We start from the raw sequence: 23,798 nt of genomic DNA, 5'->3' as shown, positions 1-23,798 counted from the left end.
CAGTTTCATAATCGATTAATTATTTTACCTGCAATTGTTTAATTAGTTGGTCTTTTTTATCATCAACTCTTATTCTTCTTTCAAAAAAGTGCTACATTGTGAGATTTAACTTTTCTATGAAATATTTTTGTCTTTATTCGTTTATCATATTCCTGTTATTTCCCCTTTTCTGTGATGTTTGCTCCTACAGTTGTATAATAATATTGACGAGGAGTGGGACAGAGAAAGGGGTAAATGACAATGAATGCTGAAAGGCTGTGTCAGACCCCCTAGCGGGGTGTCGAACTCCGGGTCTGGAGGGCCGCAGTGGCTGCAGGTTTTCATTCTAACCCTTTTCCTAATCAGTGACCAGTTTTCACTGCTAATTAACTCATTTGCCCTTTGTTTTAATAGCCCTGTTATTAAGGATTCAGTGCTCTGACTTGATTAATTTATTCATTAAATGGCAGCCAAACAGAAATGAGATGTGAAACGAGCCAACAGATGACCAGCTAAATTGGGTCTTCAAACTCCAACCAATTTCACTCCAACCAGTTTCTTAATGAGAAGCAAATTCTTGCTGTTAATTAAACTCGTTCTTTACCTCCATGGCTTGTTGATGCTCTCATTCTGCCAAAGCAGACATTTCCAAAATTATTGATTTTCTGTTTTTTCTAAGAACGCCGTCAAAATGTTTTGGTGATCTGAGAGATCAGTCTTACTGATACTTTCACCTTTCTTTATTTTCAGATATTGTGGATAGCTGGTCGTGTGGGAAGCTCGTTTTGTGTCTCATTATTGTTTTGCTGCTAATTAATGAAAAAGAAACAATGAAGGGGTTGAGTCAAGTTAATTAAAATTAAGGCAAAAGAAGTTAATTAGCAGCAAAAAACTGGTCACTAATGAAGAAGATGCATGATTAGAATGAAGAAGATGGTTAGAATGAAAACCTGCAGCCACTGCGGCACTCCAGGACTGGAGTTCGACACCTGTGCCCTAGCATCTTCACTAGCAGACATCATTCTGAATGAGAGGGGCACCAATATATTGGGGAGATATATGAGTAGGTTAGTCGAGGATTGTTTAAATTAGGGAATAGGTAGGGGCCATAGAATGTATGGGCCAGGGAATGTAGTACAGGCCAGAATTAAAACTGTACATCATGGAAGAATAATTAATAACACTTTAAAACATAACTTACCTTAATGCTAAAAGTATGAAAAATGAAGCAAGTGAGTTGTGTTATATATCTGTATAAGTGTGCATTTCAGCTATAGATGTCTGATTGTGGGTTGACACATATGATTGGTAATGCCTTGCACATTTTGTTAGTTGGTGCTGCTCAATAAAGACAAGAAAGAAAAAGGCACATGCTGTCTGCTCATCCGTTCTTATCAAAGGAAAAGGATATGATAGTGTACTGCATCACAAATACATGACAGTGACGACGAGATCAAGAAGATAATTTTGTGCACTGTGACACTGAATAACTGCAGAGAGAACCGCAGCAAGTAAGCAGAAAAGCAAAGGATCCAACACAGTAGTGCAACATGAGTACAATAAGTTGCAAAGATGTCATACATCAGAAAAATAGATGTTTTTGATGGTTCTATAGAAGACTGGAACATGTGTGTTGAAAGGCTGCAACTGTATTTCGCTGCAAATGATACTCCAGCTGAAAAACACGTTCCTGTGCTACTGAGTGGCATGGGAGGGAAAGTCTATGGCCTCCTCTGTAGTTTAACTGCCCCAGATAAACCCGCTGAGAAAAGTTTTAACGACTTAACGACTTTGTCTGTGTAATGCGGATCATTTGTCACCAAAACATTTACTGATCGTGGAAAGTTTCAGATTCCATAACCGTAATCAGAAAGAAGGAGAGACATTTGCGGCTTATGTGGCAGAACTGAAAAGGTTATCAGAATATTGTCAGTTTGATGACGGGCTGAACAATGCTTTGCATGATCATTTGGTATGTGGAATCCTTCAAGAGGGAATCCAGAAGAGGCTGTTAACTGAGGCAGATTTGACATTTAAATGGGTAGTACACAACAAAATCCAGTGATGTTTAGTGTTGTTTTTTCAGAGTTAATTTTTTCCGAGTTAACAAGTGTTGATTCTGGTGTTGATTTGAGAATATCAACACTTGGAGTGTTACACAGTGTTGGCACTCAGTGTTATTTCGGGGAGTAGGTATACATTACACCACCAAAGAGTAGATTTGATTTCCGGCAGTGCAGCAGCACTTCCCTTTTCTTTAATTCTGGTCATTACTGAACACACTGCGAGAATGCCCAATAAATGAATGTTAGAATAATACTTATTTTTAACAAACTGATTACTGAAAAATGATTGATTGTCAATCGTTAAATTGTTACAATAACAAGCATATTGCAATTGTATGCTTATAATTGAGGGTAGTGCTGCTGCCTTGCAGTTAGGAGAACCACGTTCGCTTCCCAGGTCCTCCCTGCGTGGAGTTTGCATGTTCTCCCCGTGTCTGCATAGGTTTCCTCCGGGTGCTCTGGTTTCCTCCCACAGTCCAAAGACATGCAGGTTAGGTGCATTGGCGATTCTAAATTGTCCCTAGTGTGTGTGTGTGTGTTTGTGTGTGTCCTGTGGTGGGCTGGCGCCCTGCCCGGGGTTTGTTTCCTGCCTTGCGCCCTGTGTTGGCTGGGATTGGCTCTAGCAGACCCCCGTGACCCTGTAGTTAGGATATAGCGAGTTGGATAATGGATGGATGAAACACTGAAGCACAGCACGAGAGAACAGCTTGTTCTTGTTAGCCATATGACAGAGGTTCATGGGTAAGCTATCGGAGAATTAATAAATCAATACAAAATAAAGCTTGCTTTGTGTCTATTCATACAGATATGGAGGTTTAAGTTTTGTATAAATGACTAAGTTCACTGTAAAAAATGTTTTGTTGGATCAGCCTAAATAAATTACTTCACAAGGTAACAAGCAATTTAATTGATTTCTTTCAAATTTTAAAAAGTATCTGTGTAAACTTAATTCATTTGAGTTTGTTTTACCCTTTTCAAAAACTTGAATAAAAGCAAAAAAATGTATTTAGCTCAAACCAAATTTCTTTAAAAACTCAAATTAACTGTGGTTGGCTGGCGCCCTGCCCGGGGTTTGTTTCCTGCCTTGCGCCCCTGTGTTGGCTGGGATTGGCTCCAGCAGACCCCCATGAGCCTGTAGTTAGGATATAGTGGGATGGATAATGGATGGATGAACTCAAATTAAAATTTTGTCCATTATTGTATTCACTGTAATGCCAACTTAAATTCTTAATTGGACTCAACTAAAAATGTTCTTTATATGGTGTTGAATTCACTGTTTGTTAGGGTGAAATTGTTTTTAATACAACAAACCACAACAATGTTTTGCTTTAAACAATGGAAGCAAATTTATTTTAAAATTAGTGCTACATTTTGTACAGTGCCTTCAAATATGAAACATGTTTTTAAACTTATCTAATGGTGGTGAATGTTACTGAACCAGCTATAGCAAAACTCTTTGAGATTTATTACTGAATATTTGCAACACAAAAATCAATTTTTTGGTCATTCCTTGAACATGTTTTTTCTGTAAATATTCAGAACAAACATTTCACAAAAAATACATATATATACATATTAAATACACAATATATAAGCTTTTCACAAAAAATGTTTATAAATTATACATATAATATCTATTTGAAATAATTATATATACATATATTAAATGCACCTTATATTTTGAACATTACATAACATTATATAGTATACATAAAATAAATATATATATATATACAGTATATATATATATATATATATATATATATATATATACTGTATATATATATATATATATATATATATATATATATATATATATATATATATATATATATATATATATATATATAATATATATATAAATAGTCACAAAGTCGAGACAGAGTCATATAAAGGTTTGGGGCAGCCACCCGTATAATTTGGTTTCCTGACTGCAAAGTTGCTTTTCAAAATAATACAGCACTGATGTGCACAAAACCGAGTCCAAACAGAGCTGAGGGAACAGGGAAAAGGTGGAGGCTTTTAAAGGGGGAGACAGGAAGTGAAGTCAGAGGGGTCGGGCTCATGTAGGTCTTCAGCCATTGGTGCGAGCCCGGACGTGACATCACAGGTGGTCGGAGCCGGCAAGGGTCTCCAAAGCAATTTTTTGCTTTAGATTAAATAGAAGAAGTTACATTAAGCGACAGCAAGGTTTTTCAATTTGAAGTAAGGCAAAAAATTACATTAGGTGAACAAACATATTAATATAGTTCATTACAACTACTAAAATTACCTTAAATCAAAAAGAGCCCTTTTTCTCTTTTTAGAGTGTTCTACTTAATCTTATAAAATTTTCAGGAGGATTCCCACACGTAAACAGAGAGAGATATATGCCTAGCACTTATTTTTGTATTCATTTATTTATTTTTACTTAGTCCTATATATAGAATAGTTTGCTGTGCTCAACGTTACAGACCAGTGTTTACACCAAAGGATTAATGGCTGCTGTAACCTACATGTACAAAAATGTAAATTAACACTTTGATCCCCTGTAAATTGCCACTGAGACCAGGCTTTTTTATATATTTAAATAATTTTGGATGGGAAACCTGCTTTTTTGTTTTATAGGTTTTGAAATATTGTGTAAACTATTTTGTTTAATAAAACAAGCATTTTGAAAAGTTTTGATTCCTGTGTTTTTAGTTTTTTTTTAATCTGGTGTATAATGTGTGTACATTAAACTTTCCATTAATGAGACATTAGCTTCTAAATAAAATGAGGTGCACCAACTTTATATTGCATCTAAAATAATAGGATATACTAACACTTGTAAACATATTGCCACTCCACACTTGTCATGTGTTAAAATCAACACCTTAAGAGTTACATTTTTAACACCAGCAGAGTGTCTTGAGAATTTAGCTTACACCAAGTGTATGTTCAACACACTTCTGGTGTTAAAAAATGAACTCTTACAGTGTTGATTTCAACACCTGAAAGTGTCAAAAAAAGATAACACTACACAAAGTGTAAATTTAATTCGATTTGGTGTGGACCTATATAAACTCTGAAGAAGTGTTAAAATTAACTCTGTAGGTGTAAATTTAACACTTTGGATTTTGCTGTGTAGAAATTGCTATTTCAATGGAAACTGCAGCTAAAGATGTACTTGAACTACAAAGAGGAGTGAATAAGAGCAGCATGAATAAAATGGCGGCAGCTAAGATAAACAAAATACATAAAAGTCCCTGCTATCGCTATGGATGTGAGTCCCATCTTCCCTCACAGTGCCGATTTAAAAATGAAGAGTGCAGACAGTGTCACAAAATGGGCCATATTCAAAGAGTTTGTCGTAGTGGAAAGACAAAGTGTAGTGCAGAAAACAAAACGCATCACAGGGAAAAGAAAAACATGCATAATGTTGCAGAAGTCTCTGACATTGACAGTGAAGATGCATTAGCCTTAGTGGAAAAGACAAGCAGGCAATCTGGCTCACACCCAAGATAAATGGCCAGGTGGTAAAAATGGAATTGGATACTGGCTCAGCTGTTTCAGTTATGTCACTGAAATATTACAAGGTGTTTTTCAAGAAGAAGAAGCTGAACCCCTCTTCTGTTCTTCTCAGAACATACAAAGGTGAACAGGTTATGCCTATTGGAGTGCTGCCTGTGACAGTAGAGTATAATAGAAGGAGAGAGGTACTTCATTTACACATAATACAGAATGGAGATGTATCATTATGGGGCCGTGGGTGGTTAAGAAAGCTGGGAGTTGACTAATGAGAGATTAAACCTGTTGTGCAACAAACCACCAAAAAGAATCTGGAGCTGATACTAAGAAATGCCAGCCCTGAATTTTAGAGTGGCATTGAGACTCTTCAACACATTAGAGCTAAAATTGTACTTAAGAGTGATGCGACCCCACGGTTCCACAAGGCACGTCCAGTACCATGTGCCATCCAACCCCTGGTTGAAAAGGAATTGGATAGGTTGGAGGCAGACAACATACTTTCTAAAGTAGACCGGAGTCCATGGGCGTCCCCATTTGTCCCAATAGTAAAGAGGAATGGCACAGTCAGGCTCTCCAGGAACTTTAAGGTCTCCATTAATCCTGTGCTGCAGGCTGAACCGTATCTTCTGCTGAGAATTGAGGACATTTTTACCAGTTTGTCGGGTGGGCAATGTTTTTCAAAGTTAGATTTAGCGGATGCATACCTCCAGATGGAAGTAGAGAAAGACTCTAAAGTGGTCCTGACCATTAATACAAAAAAGGGTCTTTATTGTTATAATAGGCTGGTGTCTGGGATAGCCTCTGCCCCGGCTATTTGGCAACGAGCAATGGATCAGATCCTTCAGTCAGTTCCAGGCATCCAGTGCTGTCTAGACAACATTATTGTCACTGGAACAGCAGATGAAAAGCATTTAGAAAACCTCAAAAAGGTCCTGAAAAGGTTAGAAGAGTATGGGATAGATAGATAGATAGATAGATAGATAGATAGATAGATAGATAGATAGATAGATAGATAGATAGATAGATAGATAGATAGATAGATAGATAGATAGATAGATAGATAGATAGATAGATAGATACTTTATTAATCCCAAGGGTTAAGAGCCAGGCGAGACAAATGCAAGTTCCTATAGCCCAGTGTCAGGTATTGCGGGCACACTATAGATGTCTAAGGGTTGCACAAATGTCAGGACAAGATTCAGGCTGTATTGATGGCCCCACAACCACAAAATGTTTCACAGTTAAGATCCTTGCTGGGGTTTGTGAATTATTATAATAAGTTTCTTCCAAACCTGGCAACTGTGCTACATCCACTCAATGAGCTATTACAAGCTGTAAAACAGTGGAAAAGCTTCAAAGAATGTGAACATTCATTTCAAGAAGCAAAGAAATTGGTGACATCTGACATAGTCCTCATCCACTTGAATTCGTCCCTTCCAATCAAGCTGGCTTGTGATGCTTCTCCATACAGCATCGGAGTAGTGATGTCTCATGTCATGGAAGATGGCAGTGTGAGGCCTATAGCTTTTGCATCGCACTCATTGTCTGAAGCTGAGAAGAACTATGCCCAAATTGATAGGGAGGCATTGAGTCTAGTGTAGGGTGTTGTTTTGTCTTGGTAGAGTAATATATAGTAAACCCTCATTTATCACGGTTAATCCGTTCCAGACTTTACCGCGATAAATGAATTTCCGCAAAGTAGTATTCTTTATTTATAAATTGAATATTTTCGCAGTTAGAGCATAGAAAACCAGTTTACTGCCTTCTAAATACGTTTTTTTAACATTATTAGAGCCCTCTAGACATGAAATAACACCCTTTAGTCAAAAGTTTAAACTGTGCTCCATGACAAGACAGAGATGACAGTTCCATCTTACAATTAAAACAATGCAAACATATCTTCCTCTTCAAAGGAGTGCGTGTCAGGAGCAGAGAATGAGAATGAGAAACAGAGAGAGAGAAAAGCAAACAATCAAAAATCAATAGGGCTGTTAAATATGCGAAGCACCGCCAGACAAAGCAGCTGCAAGGAAGGGAGCAATGTGAAGGTAGCCTTTCAGCATTTTTTAGAGGAGCGTCCGTATCCTCTAGGCCAGTGTGCGAACAGCCCCTCTGCTTACACCCCCTCCGTCAGGAGCAGAGAATGTCAGAGAGTGAGAGAGACAGAGAAAAGCAAACAGTCAAAAATCAATACGTGCTGTTCGGGCTTTCAAGTATGCGAAGCACCACGTGGGAAGCATATCGTATATCATTGAGGAGTTTTATTTAATACGTAATATGTGCTCTGGTTGGGTAGCTTCTCAGCCATCTGCCAATAGCGTCCCTTGTATGAAATCAACTGGGCAAACCAACTGAGGAAGCATGTACCATAAATTAAAAGACCCATTGTCCGCAGAAATCCGCGAATCAGCAAAAAATCTGTGATATATATTTAGATATGCTTACGTTTAAAATCCGCGATGGAGTGAAGCTGCGAAAGTCGAAGCGCGATATATCGAGGGATCACTGTATTGCTCTACTTTCCCCTATTGTATTATTAATATGTAGCCTTAGAATGCCTAATCTCACAGACTTACCACTGTTTATAAGGTATTATTGTATATAACTTATCCCCACCTTCCCTTCTATATCTATAACTTCAGGAAATTAGATGTAATAAAAAACAAGCAGAAGTTAAGTTACACATAAGATAATGTATTATTGATAATATTCATAAATAATAACAAAATGCAAAGTACATTTAAATATTGGCAACCATACAACCTGATTAAATGGTGATGTGTAGTTTCAGGCGGCACACAGACTTGTTAGTTACTTAATGTCTCTAGTTAAGGCATCATTGGTGCTCAGCTTTCAGCCACATGTCTGTTCAAAATGGCTGCTAAGCTGTGCTCTTCATTGTGTTGTCTTCATCATCACAGGTTAGCAAGAGAGATGCTTCTTTCAGATGTTGGTTAGTAAGAGAGAGAGAATGTGTTTGAACAAGCAGATTTATAAATTCTCTGTCCAACCCCTACAGCCAATAGGACATCATGATACTTAAAAGCATCTGACACAAGCCAATTCCAAACAGCCATACCTCAGACCAGTAGGGGAATACAACATCTTAAAACCTGCCACCCCCAAGACCATATGTCTAAGTCTTTCTTGTGGGGGTTGAAAGACTTTAGCAGAGAAACACTCGCCAAACTGGTTTAAGGCACCCCCCCCAAATCCTGTTGTAAAATTCAAAGAAACTCAGTCGTTAAAGGGGGGGTAAACACTAAATTACATTGCTTTGCCTAAATTACAAATAAAGACATACACAATATTTATCAAGTTTTATGTAAAATCTCACATCACAACAGGTGTCAAAAGGTTCAACCAGTATCGTTTTGATAGGGAATTCACCATTGTCACAGACCACCAACCACTAACCTCAATTTTCAGCCCGCAGAAAGGAGTTCCTGCCACAGCTGTTGCCTGTATATTGAGTACAAACGTACAGCTTGCCAAGTAAATGCAGATGGGTTGTCACGACTGCCACTGGAGGCTGAAAAAGATGACTTTGGAGATGAGGAAACAATAGATATGATCTCTATCAGCCAGATTGAAAGTCTGCCCATCAAGGCAGACATGGTAAAAACAGAAACAAAACATGATAAATCCAATCTCAGGTGTAAGCTGCCACACTGAATGGCTGGACAGCCCAGCACAAATCCCTGCTGGCTGCATATTACTCAAGACGTGATGAAATTGCCTTAAATACTGGATGTGTGATGTGGGGGTTAAGAACCATTGTAGCCAATAAACTAAGATACAGGGTACTAAAAGAGCTTCATAAGGACCATCTAGGTGTGGTGAAAATGAAGGCACTTGCCAGAAGTTTTGTGTGGTGGCCAGGTATTGATGAAGACGCCGAGAAATAGCGCAGCAATGTAGTGTCGGCCAGATGGTTCAGAATGAGCCAGAACGTGCACCACTTCACCCAAGGGAATAGCCTACATTACCTTGGCAGCAGCTTCATATCAACTTTGCAGGACCATTCATGGGGAAAACCTTCCCAGTGGTAGTCGACGCATGCTCTAAATGGCCAGAGGTTTTCACTATGAGCTCCACCACTTCTTCTCACACCACTAAAGTACTGAGGGATTTATTTGCTAGAACTGGAGTTCCACAACAACTAGTGAGTGACAACGGACCCCAGTTCACAGCAACAGATTTCCAGGTATTCCTCCGCAGAAATGGCATATGGCACATTACAACTGCCCTATGGCATCCAGCCACAAATGGCCTGGCGGAGAGGTTTGTACAAAGCTTGAAACGAGACATTGGAGAAATGACAAATGAGAAGCTAACCCTTCAGCAAAAATTGGCCAACTTCTTGTTTGCATATTGGAATTCCATCCATTCTACAACTAACCAGACTCCAGCTATGTTGTTCTTGGGGCGTCTTCTTCTCTCTAGATTAGACCTGCTGCAACCAAATCTCAAGCAGACTTTGCAAGACAGACAAATCAAACAAGGTCATAAAGCAACTGACAAGGTTACACATAGCTTTGCCATTGGACAATCAGTTCTTGCCAGGAGCTACAGAGGAGACCAGAAATGGGTGCCTGCACTAGTCAAAGAGCAAACTGGTCCCTTGTCCTGCAAGGTAGAGGTTACTCAAAGTGTCATATGGCGACGTCATGTCGACCAGTTGAGAAAATCAAGGTTGGTTAGAGCTGAAGAGGTACCCACACTGCCTGTTGACTCCCCTGCTGTTGCTCCTATCAGTTGTCCAGAGCACTTATCATCTCCTCAAACAGCACAAGTACAGAGCCCATGTGGATTATCTCCATCACCTACTGCAGAGGCTAACACTGCTGTAACAAATCAAGAAAAATTACCCTGTGAAGAGAGACATTACCAAATTTGCATCCGCAAGCCTCCACAGAGACTAATTGAAACTTAAATGTATAGTTAGAATTCAATGTTTTAATAGCTTGTTCCCCCCTCCTTTTTTGTCTGAAGGTAACTAATTCTAATTTTTAGAGGGAAGGAATTGTTATATATCAGTATAATTGTGCATTTCAGTTCAGCTGGCCCAGATTGTGGGTTGACAAATATGACTGGTAATGCCTTGCAGATTTTCTTAGTTGGTGTTGTTCAATAAAGACAAGAAAGAAAAAGGCACACACTGTCTGCTCATCCGTTCTTATCAAAGGAAAAGGTTATGATAGTGTACTGCATCACAAATACTGTACATGACAAGTTGGATTTGCATGAAGTTGAGCATTATTATGATATTATAGCAATAACAGAAAAACCTGTTTAAATAAAAAGATGGAGAAGGGTGTAACACAGAGGGGAACACAATTTTTAGGAAGGAGAGAATGGAGGTTTGCTTGCTCTTTATTTCAGACAGAATTTAAATGCAAGTCCTCTTCAACTTAAAATGAGCACCGTCTTAATGGGGACATCTGGCTTCGTCTAGGAAGTATTAGGGAAGGTGGCCTAATTTTAGGAGTGTGTTGTATACTTCCCAATTCAGACAAGATATTCAATGCACAAAATCTTTTAGTAATATCAAAAAAGCAAATTTAAAAAAGCATCTTCCCGAATATTAACTGGGCTGAACATGAATAGCAGAGCAAAAGGGCAGGAGTTTCTAGAAATAATCAGTGACTGTTTTGTTACACAGTTTGTTAAAGCACCAAAGTAGTGGTGGTTGGTGCATGTCTTCATTTAGTGTTTTGTAATAATCAAGATACAATTGAGGCTGTACAGGGGATTGAACCACTAGCGTGAAGTGACTGTTTCATAAAACAGTTCTTAGTGCTTTGGAAGAGCACAGATGCAAAGACTAAAACAGCCGAGAGTAGATTTCATAGGGTAGATTTTGAGAAGATGTGGCAAAGTCTAAGGAGAATAGACTGGGATAAGCTTTTAAGTGAGCAGACAGCCGAGGAATAGTGGAACAGGTTTAAAAACATTTCACATATAATGCATGAGAGGTAGATGCATAAATATGGAATTGGATTTTTTTAAAAATGCATAGTGGTTTGATGAAGATTAGAAAAAGAAACGGCAAAGGAAAAAAAAATCTGTATATGGCATTGTAACAGTTTTAAGGGTCCCCGTGACCCCTTGAACCCTCATACCAAACGTCAGACACCAGATAAAAATCCAAAATGTTATTTATTATAATAATAAATGTGCACAAAGCACCCTCCACTCCACAATACTTAATAAATCAATAATCACTAATCACAATCCTCCACTCCCAGACGCATTGCCACCCTTCCACCCAGCTCAGCTCAACGTTCTGGTCTCTCACAGTCCTTTATACAGTCCGTGACCCGGAAGCGTTTCTCTCTCTCTGTCCATGTGACCGTGAACACTTCCGGGTCAGATAAAAGCTCCTTTTCTTCAACCCGGAAGTGTGTCATTCGCTCTGTCGCAGTGACTAAGACGCACTTCCAGATTATAGGTGAAACAAAAGTCTCTGGGCCGTCCTGCAGCGTCCCCTGGAGGTTACCATGGTATCCAGCAGGGCTGTGATGAAAAACTCCATTGTCCATGATGCCCTGCTGGAACTCGGGCACCTCAATGTTGCAGGCAGGGCTCCACCTGGCAGCTTGGGGGTATTGGCCAGGATGAACGGCCGGCCATAATCTACAGCATATAAGACTGAAAACTCCAGTTTGAATCATAGGGCACATAAAAACATGGGGGCAACCATTAAAAAGGACATTAGGGAAGGTAAAAGGCAGTTAGGGAGCAAAACAGCAGATAAGGTGAAAGATGGCCAAAAAAGATTCTTCAGTATTCTAGTAGTAAAAGAACATTCAAGGAGGAGGTGAAATTCATCAGGAAAAATATTGGGGTTTTAAAAATATAGACAGTGAAACAGCAGATGCTCTGGTTAAATTTGCAGATTATACCAGCCTAGATGGATTGGCAGATATTCTAAAATTAATTTAATCATTGCAGAGGGATGCAGGCAGCATACATGCTTTGGCAGATTTGTTTCACATGAAATTTAATATAAGTTCATGTAACTTTTTACATGTAGGAGAAGAATTGGAGGTCTGAAAATCGAAAGTACACATTATGGAAAAGCTTTAGGAGTTATAATTTGCTTGACAGTATCATCTGTCAGACAGTGCTTAGAAGCCTTTAAGAAGGCTGACAGAATATTGGGTTATTTAGGGTGTGTAGAGTACAAGACCAAGGAGGTGATGCTGAAGCTTTGTAACTCACTGCTGATACCTCATCTGGAGTTCTGTTAACAGTTTTTGTGTCCACCCTACTAAAATGTCATTCCAGGCTCAGTCTGTGTGCATAGCAATGGGGGCTAATGCTTTAACTTTTTGCTGAAATCCATTCCAAGAGTAAGTCATGAGAGCAGTCCCATCATGGGTTTGAGCCACAAGTTTTTCTTTGTAATTGTAGCCATGCATATTTTCCTTAAAACATCAAAGAGAGACTGGGCATCTTGCGCCCCTGAAGCAACATAGAAATCCAACAAATTGCTCTTCAATTTGACCTGCAATATCGACGTATCAATTTATGACAGAGAGTTGTGCAGGACATGAAATGCCAAATGTCACATTTAAATGAGATGCAAAAAAAGGAGAAGTTTGAACATGACCTTTGATTTCATTAAAACAGTAGCAGCAATAGCCAAATTCAAATCATTTTGAATAGAATGGGACATGCTAAAGGATGAATGTGTGTGGCCAAGACAGAATCATATTTGGATAATCTTTCAACAACATTTCTTTAATTCCCCTTGTTTGCAGATTCATTACCCTCTGAATGTCAGCTCTTGACGGCCAAGCAGTGAAGTGATGTTATTTAGGTGGTTAAGAAAGGTCCTGTTTTTCTCCCTGTTTCATTGTGTTTGGCAACCTGAATGCAAACACCATCATTAATCATGTGTTCTGCTCTAACCCTGCCAAAACATTTTAAACGTGCCTTTCTCATTTCTTTGTATGCCCTGTCAAAGTAAGCCAGATCTCCTCAAAACCCAGTTTTGACCAAACAACCAAAAATGGTTTAATTAAGAGGCATGGCCAATAGTTCATTCACTTCCATGCGGCCAGCTCACCTTGTCACATCAGGAGAGTTGAAACAACCAGTTAGATTTCCCTGACTTTTGAACCAATTAATGTTGGGTGTTGATCTGTCCCACTGTTTAATTCTGAGTCTCTCTTCAAAACAAAGACTGTCAAATGGCTTCATCAAAAGTATTAACACTGTCTTCCATTATGCATAGCTAGCTGGTTGGCTCTAGACTGAAGACCACAAGACTGAATTTGAAATAAGGGAAATTTACTAAACTGAAACAAGGAGCAAACTCAAGAATGCTTTGTTTTTATTCACAATAGGATATCTGCAAATGAAAATAGTGGGCTAAATCACTAGCAAATAAAAGAGTACAAGAAGCAGCTGGTCTCACAACTTTACTTCTCAAAAATCCGCATGGGAATGACGTTGAAATTCTCTGATGTCAAAAGGCTGTCAATCAAAAAGATGTCCAGCCACTGTGACTGTTCCTACAATCATCATGCATTCAGCCCAGTGTCCTGTGAGCTCAATGCCCCATTTATCTCCAGAGATGCCAAGCTTCCCTGGAAACGATATTTTGAAACATTTGTCTGATAAACATCTAGCTTTTCTGCACCAAAAACAAAGCATGTTCTGAAGTAGTATTGAAGTCTAGTAAAGCTGCACTTCAATAGGGTTTTTATGGATCACGCTGGTACGCGAGTATAAAAGAAAACAACTAACATGATGACCTGCAAAAATTATTGATGATCCAAGAAGTTAAACACGTTCAAGCATTTTCTTTGTAATAGCAATACAAATACAGCAGTACCTTACTTGACAAATGTTTTTCCATGACATTAGAGGAGGCACGGCTTCCCTTGTAGTCTTAGAGCAATAGCCTCTGGTGCACTTTGTTCAGGGGCATCAACCCCAGCGTAGGAAGTGTCAAAATGTTTTCAGGTTCTTCCAGAGCATGACAGCGTCTCTAAAGATTATGAGAGTGTTAGGCATGAAGAGCCCAAAAGGGTCACCTCAAAAACCATTCTCCAGAAACGGAGGTGATGAAAGTTTGGGACAGTCCTCATTGTCATTGAAGCACAGGTTTTCTTCAGAGGCAAAGGGGATCTTATGTGGTGTGTTGATTTCAAGGTGCACAGGTGGGAGACCTTTCTCAAAGGGTTGTTGGGCAGAGTGGGGGTGGATTGAGTTATTGTCCCTGTTGGAAGAACTAGGTTTGAGAATAGTCTTTAAATTTGGATTGCAGAACTGAAACCTTGGTGCCAGGCAGAGGAGCAGAACCGACAGTGTTCTCTGAAGATCTACCTGCACCACATTCCAGTCCATTTAAGATTGAGATTAGAATGCATAACTCAAATCTTGCGGTCAGGTAGAAGTCTGTTTTATGGGGTACTGGGACTCCTTTTTAAGCAGATGGGACCTGTTCTGGCTCAGTGAGAACAAGTTAATGTTTTCCATTACATTCATGGAAGGCCTATGTTAAATCAAAACCATTGTTATTTTCAAATTCTCATTTCAGAAGAGCTCTTAACCAGCACTATCCACCTTTGCCCAAAACCTTCCAACAATATGAGCATATGTAATAAATGCTGAATCACTGTGGCTGTAGAAGAGAATATTCTCCTGAAAACTAAATTTGTGAACCACAAAATGATTTGAGAAAATACTTTGAACAAATCACACATACTGTAGTTGAGAGAAATGAGTGAACAGATAGTCGAGAAATCATTGAAATCACCACTTCAAGCAGCTTTTGCATGAACATACAGGCCAGATCTGCAGAGTCACCAAAACATATTTGATCAACCAACAATGTGGCAGACAAATCTGCCACTGCAGAAGAAAACATGCATGAAACAAAGAAAGCTAAACGAAGGACTCTTTCTGGTAAGTCCAGAGTTGTAGTCAAATACAGAAAAAGTAACTACTGATCTCTGCATTGCCACCCATGGAAACACCAGTATTATAGTCCAAGGATCGCATAATATAAAAAGCATTAAAATGGCCAATGACCTACTTCACAGAAGCCAATCGGGGTCTACTTTAGTACTGCAACTAAACATTTCATGCATTATGATAAATCACAATAAGTAAATCTCCGCAAAAAATGGTTGCAGATTTGAAAAGCTGAACTGCATTTGAGTGGCAAGAGATGGAGAAAAGTGCAACTGGACCCCCTTTAAATATCGGTGCTAAAAATACCAAAAGGCACAACACTTAAACGAGCCAGCACTGAAAATGCAGGCAACTACACACCTTTCTGGATGACCAGGCAATTTCAACTACCAACATTCACAGGCTTTTTGGAGGCAGAATAGGGGTTTTCAAATTGCAGTGTGAAGCCAATCTTAGAAGAAATCCATTAATAGACAATACTTAACCTTGGCTCCAACACACCCATTGCACAGCATTTTAGTGGTCATATACACCAAGTCTACTGCTAAAGATTAATGCCTAGACTGTTCCAGTACTAGATCTTGGAACTATTTAGCCAAATGCACATTACCATGGCACAAGCACCTAGCCCAGTTTGATTGGGTCCAGATTCAACCTATCAATTGCTTCTAAAAAGAAATCCCATTGTCGGGGGGGGGGGGAGGAGGAGAAGAGAAGAAAGAGGGGGGTGATCCCACACACCAAGCAGTAAAAACCCTCACTCAAGGTGAGTTAGCACCCAAATACTGAGGTACGACAATGATAGAGCTAGACTTCCTCAAATAAAATCCCCACACTACCGCTTCCTTGGATTTTAAATTCTAAGGCCAACTAGGGTTAGGTCAAACCACCCATATCCTGTAGTTCAGGGTGGAGTTGACAGCTTAGTGGCAAAACCACTTCATTGAAGTGGTCAAACCAATGGCAGAAAGGACCTCACACCAGATAATTCAGTCCTCGCTGTGGATCAGAGTTGCTTGTAGTCATTTGATCCATTTCCAAATGGTCTACGTTGTACGAAAGGGGGTAGAAATCCTGGTCTTAATGACGATGTCCGGTCTGGAAACGACAGGTGTATAGTTTCTAAACACCCTAGAGAACTACAAAATATATACAGCCTACAAGATCAGTTAGTCAAATAGAAAACTCCAGGCAGTCCTTAACTTTTGAAGTAGTTTTATTCATACAGGAGCTCAAAAAGCATCCAATCAAGACAGAATACACAAAATATGATCATTGATCATAGCCGAACGCATCATAGCAAGCTCCCATGTCTGTTTGAAACTCCTTCAGCACATTCTTCAATGCTGTTTGAGCATCAGTTCCAAAGCCATCAATCTTCTCTGCTGCCACTATGACAATGACTTCACAGATGATCTGGAAAGGAATAATGACAATTATTCATTGTTACAACTGCTAGCCTAATTCAGGCATTTGCTCTGAGACAGAGAACTTCAAGCAATGGAAGAAGATGTAGACACTAAAAATAGCCTCATCTTGGACAGACAATTGGGTGTTCCTTCAAGAATTGATGGCTACGAGTAGTCCAACACAAATTTTTATGCGGTTGTGAAGACCATTAACCAATTTTGCAATCAAAAAAGCTTGATGCAAGCTTTCATACATTTGTTGGCTTATAACAGAACCTCCTAACCGCTTATTATATTGTTAAATAGTCAAGGACTTACCATTAGAATTGTGAACTCCATACAGTCCCAAATACAAATAAATGGAAATGGGGACTATAGAGTTGGCAAGCAATTAAACAGCCTCATTGGAATCCTTTAAACAAAAACATGTGAAACATTTGTCCTTTGAATTCACTAAACTTGGGAACTGTGGAAGTTTTGGTATACACCTCATACTCAAACCATTTTGGTAGGCAAACATGGGCTTTCTAGCTATGCTTGGTAAGCTTCAATACAAGGCAGGAATTTAGCCAGCGACACTATTCAAAAAATTATTTTTCTGTAAATTAAAGATCCAAGTCTGTAGGACTCAGTTTGGGGACCAGGAAATTTAAAGAGGGCTTTAAAAGCATCCTTAAGGATAGGTGTAGAATGGACAATTGCATTATCAAGGGCTTCTCTAAAGTCATCAACATCCTGATTTAATAGAACCTCACAAACACCACATTAGACCGAAGTCCCAAACCCAGCACGGTTACTACATTCTACCAAGAAATGCCATCAGATCAAGCCTTAATGTCCAGCAAGTACCTGAAAGTTGATTCGAGGGATCTTGTGCTGCTTGGCATGACTTTCTGCCAGATCACCCACAAGGTCCTTGTGTTCCTTTTTCTGTTTTAGAAATTCTGTCAGCTTGCAGACAACAATTCCCCCATGGGCCTGGAGGTCAGGATTGTCCTGCAGTTGCTCTTTGGAAAGGGCAGCAAACTTTGGGAACAGCTTCTGAACATCTGGATTGGTCTCAAACAAGCTGAGGATAATGAGAGCAGGAAGAAAAAAATACAATCCATTCACCTGCAATAGTAATGGCATCTTAATTCAAACTATTCAAAGCAACAAAAGGGTTTCCACAAGAGTAGACAAAGCTCCACACGAAGTGTTTGAGGATCATGAACAATCCACACTGGACTATCACACCACCCAGTTTGTCGAACATTAAATCACTCACTGAACTCACTTTCTGCCTATTTTATGTCAATACAAGCCAGGGGGTGTTGTTGAAGATTCAACATTAAAAGACAATTTACCCACAAACAAGCAACATAGTTAAGTGTTTAAAAAAGTTAAAAAATCCAAACATTTCAGACAGAAAGCAAACTGAATGAGAAATTTGTTAAAAAACAAAAAAAATTACCGCTGAAGAATAATCTCTCCATAAAGCTTGGGATTCGCCTCCAAGGGAGCCCAGAAATTTAGCACCTTTTCATAATCCGCAACACAAGCACACATCGTGGAGAGACAAAGAAATAGGTACTACTCAAACTCCGTTAACAAAACAAGAACACCAACAGCTGATTCCCTGCCACTTCCAGTCCACTTTATGAACCGACGGCGACTCCGCCCCCTGAGCACGTGCGCGTTGCCAGCTGGAAAAGCCGCTAATTGAAGCGCCGGGACGCATAAGGGCCAGTCTGTTTAAATGAAGGTCTCATAAATCTACTTATTTCTTTTTGTTTTTTTTGGAGAACAAAATACATTTATAAATATAAATACATAAAAAATAAGGAGATTCTTCAATTTACTAATATACGAGTATCCTATAATTTAAAACTCATATGATTAAAATAATCTCCTAACAAATAGGCATCCTTTAGCATGATCAAGCATGCAACTATTAAATATAGTAAAATCTCATACGATAAGTGAACAATTTCTGGAAGTGTTTGTTTATCTTTTAAAGGTCATGAGAAATAAATTTCAAAATCCCAAAGACGAGTTTGTTTTACTAATGAAACCCAGAACCATTTACGTTCAGGATGTTCTTGTCAAAATTAACAAAAACATTATTTGCTTGGCAGATTCTTTTATCCAAATCAACTCACATCGGTGGTAAACATAATCGAATAATATTAGGCGAAGGCCTTTTTGTTCAGCATGTGTAATAGGACAGATAACAAAAGTTGATTGCCTCACGTGAAATGAGGTAATAAGTAACTTACAATTGTATTATAAGGCAATTAAACATAAAAATCAAACACAGCACATAGGTGTTTCTTTTCACTTTCAGTCGATTAGACAGATAATTACAGAACAGATTTGTTTTCAATTGCTTCTTGAATACATTGAGTGAGTCAGGAGTTCAGATGGAGGTGGGTAGCCATCTGGGAACTACACAGTAAAGAGTCTAAAATGAGACTCAGTTCCACGCAGACGTGACTTCACCAGACTGTTCACTGGCAGTCCTGAGTGTGCAAGAATGATCATAGCACCTCACCAGTGTCTCCATATACATATTGTAGGTGCTGACCCACTGACTACTCTGTAGGCAAGTATCAGGGATTTGAGCTTAATGCATGCTGCTACAGAGAGCCAATATAGAGATCTGAAGAGATCAGCTTGTTAAATACAAGACGTACCACAGCATTCTAGATTCTGCAGTGGCCTGATAGCACATGCAGGTACTCCTGCCAGAAGCCAGTTGCTATAGTCCAGACTTTATTTTTTGACTGTAGAAGAATCAGAGGCCAAGCTATGTATTCTTACATCTAACTGGTTTACAGTTACAGGAGGTAATCATTATCATGGATTGCTATTTTGAGACTAAAAATCCAGTATCAGCTAAGAAAGATAAATCATTCCTGGAACCTCGTAAGTACTACTTTAACATACGGGGTGCGCAGGTAAAAATAAGGCTCTGTAGGTTTAAAATATGTTTAACAGAAACCTCAGACCCTGAGAAGAGTGATCAGTGTTTTCAAGGATCCAGTCAACCTCTGGAATCTGCAAAAAGAACTTTTGGACAGCGACTTATTAAATATTTCTTTCATGCATCCCAGTAAGTTGAGTTATTTGTTTGAGTGTGGTGATGAATGTTTGTTTTAAAGAAAACTTTGTGTTGTTTGTTTTTCAGAACTGCCATTGCCAGGATTACTGACACAAACACTTCAAAATTCACCGCCGCTCAATCACCTGGATTTCTTTCACAAATTTTATGGGGAGTCCAAAAGAACTGCCACCCGCACTAAGGCTGACAACCAGAAGGCTGAAATGGACCGTGTTCTGCAAAATTTTGAAGTGCTTTACCGGACCTTTTACCCCTTTCTCATGATTTGTGTGAAAAGTTTATTTTAGTTTACGCTATTTTGGAAAACTCGTCCCCACAATAATGGCAAGTGGGAGCTGCAATAAAAACCAGTATCACAGAACTTAAAAACAGGAAAAGGTGTTCAAGCAAAGACTTGGGGTTTCAGAGTGGTTCTCAAAATGTAAGATTATTCCAGGATATGGTGAATGAACTTAGTTACTCTTTCAAACCCCCAAAAATCCTACTTGGAATAATTAGAATATTTTAATTTGCAAAATCAAAATGTAAACCACATGAATAATGTGATAGATGTAATAATAGTTGATGCTAATCTGTGAACGTGAGAGCTAACATTAATGTCTTAATTAATTTACATACAGGTAGCAGTAATAGGAGTTGGTGTTTTTTGCAGATGTTGTTGTACATGTCTACGACTGTTCAAGTAAAGAGTTACACTTTTCCAAAGAACATGTCGCTGAGTTATTGGAACCCACAATAAAAACAATACAATAGATATTTTGAGAGTTCCTTCACCAGTTACCACTCCCATTAACGTTGACCAGCTTAACTGCCTTTTAGAAACCATGTGCACAGTAGCAACACGGGATGAAATGTTAGAAAGAGCTCACCGGTCTTTGACGGACAATGTGAAAGCTCAAATGGGCCATGGTTTAACTTTTCTTCCAGCCATCCAGAAGGCTGTTGCTTCTGCCTCACACAGTCAAATGCTTACATCTTCAGTCACTCAGAGTATGGCTCCCTCAACTACTGTGTTTCTTCTGTTTCATCTGCATCAGTTGTGTCTGTTGTGGTCAGCCCCTTGGCCGTGCCTCTCTATTGCCTCTAGTGATAACAATCAGAACGCGCTTCAAAAATTGATAGATCATCATTTAATAATAATAATAATAATAATAATAATAATAATAATAATAATAATAATAATAATAATAAATTACATTTAAGTCTGGAAGTCTGGGCATCTCTGCTCGAGCTGCTGGCCCCGCGACCCGACCTCGGATAAGTGGGAAACAATGGATGGATGAAAGGATGGATGGAAATTACATTTATTGAGCACCTTTCACAAACCCAAGGTCACTTTACATACAAAGTAAAAAAAAAATTACACAGATGACAAAAGTTCATAGAAGAGGAAAGTTTTCAGTTGAGATTTAAAAGTTCAGAAGGAGGAGCAATCTCAGAGAGACTGAGGAAGAGAGTTCCAGAGTTGGGGTCTATAGCACTGAAGGACCTGCCTGCCTCCCAAGGTGGAGAGTCTGGTGTGTGGGACTGTAAGGAGATTACTGCTTGAGGACCTGAGAGAATGACAAGGAGTGTAAGGAGATAGGAGCTGAGTGAGATAGAGGGGGCCAAAGGTTATGTAGGGCTTTGAAGGTGAGAAGCAGAATCTTGATTTTAATCCTTGATGGAAATGGTAACCAGTGAAGCTGGGAGAGAGCAGGAGAGATGTGAGCAGAACACTTTGTGTGGGTGAGGACTCTAGCTGCGGAGTTCTTAATATACTGTAGCTTCTGTATAGATTTTGCAGGGAGGCCAATGAAGAGGGAATTATAGTAATCAATACGAGACATTATGAAACAATGAACCAGAGTTTGAGCATCGTTAAAGGACAGAAATGGACAGAGGCAGGCAATGTTACAGAGATGATAGAATTAAATTTTGGACAGAGACCTAATGTGTAGCTCAAAGTTAAGTGATGAATCAAACAAGACACCAAGATTTCTAACAACAGGAGCAGGTTTGACAAGTGTACCATCAATGGAAACAGAGAAATTGGATGCCTTAGAAAGATGGGATTTTGGACCTAACAGTAAAACTTCAGTTTTATTGACATTAAGTTTGAGAAAGTTATTTTCCATCCATAGCTTAATATCAGTGATGCAGTCAGTGAGTGTGCTGGGAGGTGAATCTGTAGGGGAGTCTGTACTAAGATATAACTGTATATCATCTGCATAAAAGTGGAAGCTAAGGCCATGTCTGTGAATAATCTAACCAAGAGGAAGGATATAAAGTAGAAAAAGTAAAGGCCCAAGGACTGAACACTGAGGGACACCACGCGACACAGGTGAGGTGGAGGAGTGTGACAAACTGTTGCCTATTAGAGAGATATGATGTGAGCCATTGAAGGGCTAAGCCAGAGATGCCTACAGCAGAGAGATGTGACAGGAGGATTTCATGATTAACAGTATCAAATGCTGCACTTAAGTCAAGAAGGAGGAGAATATTAAGTGAACCATAGTCTGCATACCAGAGAAGTTCATTAACTACATGTAGAACAGCTGTCTCAGTACTGTGGTATGTATGAAAACCAGACTGAAAAGGCTCATAGAGTGTATTATATACAAGAAACGCATGGAGTTGTGTAGCAACCACACGTTCCATCACTTTAGCCAAAAAAGGGAGATTAGAGATAGGAGAGAAAGGAAGGATCCAGGTCAGGTTTTTTAAGGATTGGGGTAACTGCAGCAGTTTTGAGGGCAGTAGGGACAGAACCTGAAATGAAACATGCATTTACCAATGAGGCAACAGGAATACTAATTATGGATGAGCATGTCTTAAGTAGAGAAGTGGGGGCAGGATCAAGCAGACATAATGCTGAAATAAGACACACATTAAGTTTTGCTGATGCCCTATGAACTAGTATCTTATGAGGAGGTGTTTAATAATATTCATGAGACATTGTAAGGAATTCTGGAGTAGTTTTTCCGGTACTTTAAATCCAAATGATGTTGTACAGTTAGAATTTTGTACTGATTCCCTGCCCATTAGCGTTTCATACAGTTGATTGGAACAAATCTTTGTGTAGAAGACTTTCTTCAACAGATAGAGAATCATCAGGGTCATGTTAGTGGTAGTGATGCAGATTGTTCAGTACACCTAACGGTGGTGTTAACAAAATTTGCAAGGTCACCACTCTACTCAATCATGAAATAAAAAGAAAATGAGGCATTTAATTATTTTTTTAATTATGAGAATTGGCTCTGTTTTGCCTCTTGTCTACTTGCCTTAGTGGAACCCCAGTATAGACAACATCCACAGTCATGCCTGCAGAAACCGTACAACCTCCAGAGCAGGGCTGGACTATCTGAGCATGGAAAAGTGTCCTTCACAGATGTTCAGAAATATGAAAACTGACTAATATTTAAATTGTTGTCTGGGTACAGATCCCCTAGAAATGAGACATTTTTAAAGTTTGAAAGCTCCCATGGTAGAAACCCTAAAACAATTTTTGTTTTTGCATGATGGCCATTATTACGGTATTCTGAATTTAAAGGGGTTTCTGTGTGTCAAATATTAGTGTGACTACTATTACCCAAGCTACCACTCAACCCTTAGCCACTGCCGTGAAGGACACTGCAATGTCTGTTTTTCTCCCGACTGCAGACAGATTCTGGAAAAGATTATTCAGCGTACTGATTGAAATCGTTACTACAGATCTCAGTTTTGTTTTATACAACACACCACTGCTAAATTTAATGAAAAGACCAATGATACAGAAGCAGCTAACAACAATGTAAAAATGTGTCCCCTGTGTTACAAAACCTACAGAGTGAATGCGGA

At 39.1% G+C, this 23,798-nt stretch overlaps 2 protein-coding genes across 4 annotated transcripts in view; both read right to left on the bottom strand.

Annotated features, from left to right (window-relative positions):
* LOC114662021 (myoglobin) overlaps positions 1–23,798 on the bottom strand; it is a 213,702-nt gene that overhangs the window by 19,741 nt on the left and 170,163 nt on the right. The window lies entirely within an intron of this gene.
* LOC114662019 (myoglobin) lies at positions 16,668–18,493 on the bottom strand. The gene is made up of 3 exons (XM_028815302.2): positions 18,330–18,493; positions 17,726–17,945; positions 16,668–16,883 (listed from the first exon to the last, which is right to left on the bottom strand). Exons 1-3 carry the CDS (start codon positions 18,422–18,424, stop codon positions 16,740–16,742), a joined length of 459 nt encoding a protein of 152 aa, XP_028671135.1. The 5' UTR covers positions 18,425–18,493; the 3' UTR covers positions 16,668–16,739.

The sequence above is a fragment of the Erpetoichthys calabaricus genome, chromosome 12 (assembly GCF_900747795.2).
Source record: "Erpetoichthys calabaricus chromosome 12, fErpCal1.3, whole genome shotgun sequence".
Classification (NCBI taxonomy): Eukaryota; Metazoa; Chordata; class Cladistia; order Polypteriformes; family Polypteridae; genus Erpetoichthys; species Erpetoichthys calabaricus.
This window is presented reverse-complemented; position numbering and strand designations above follow the sequence as displayed.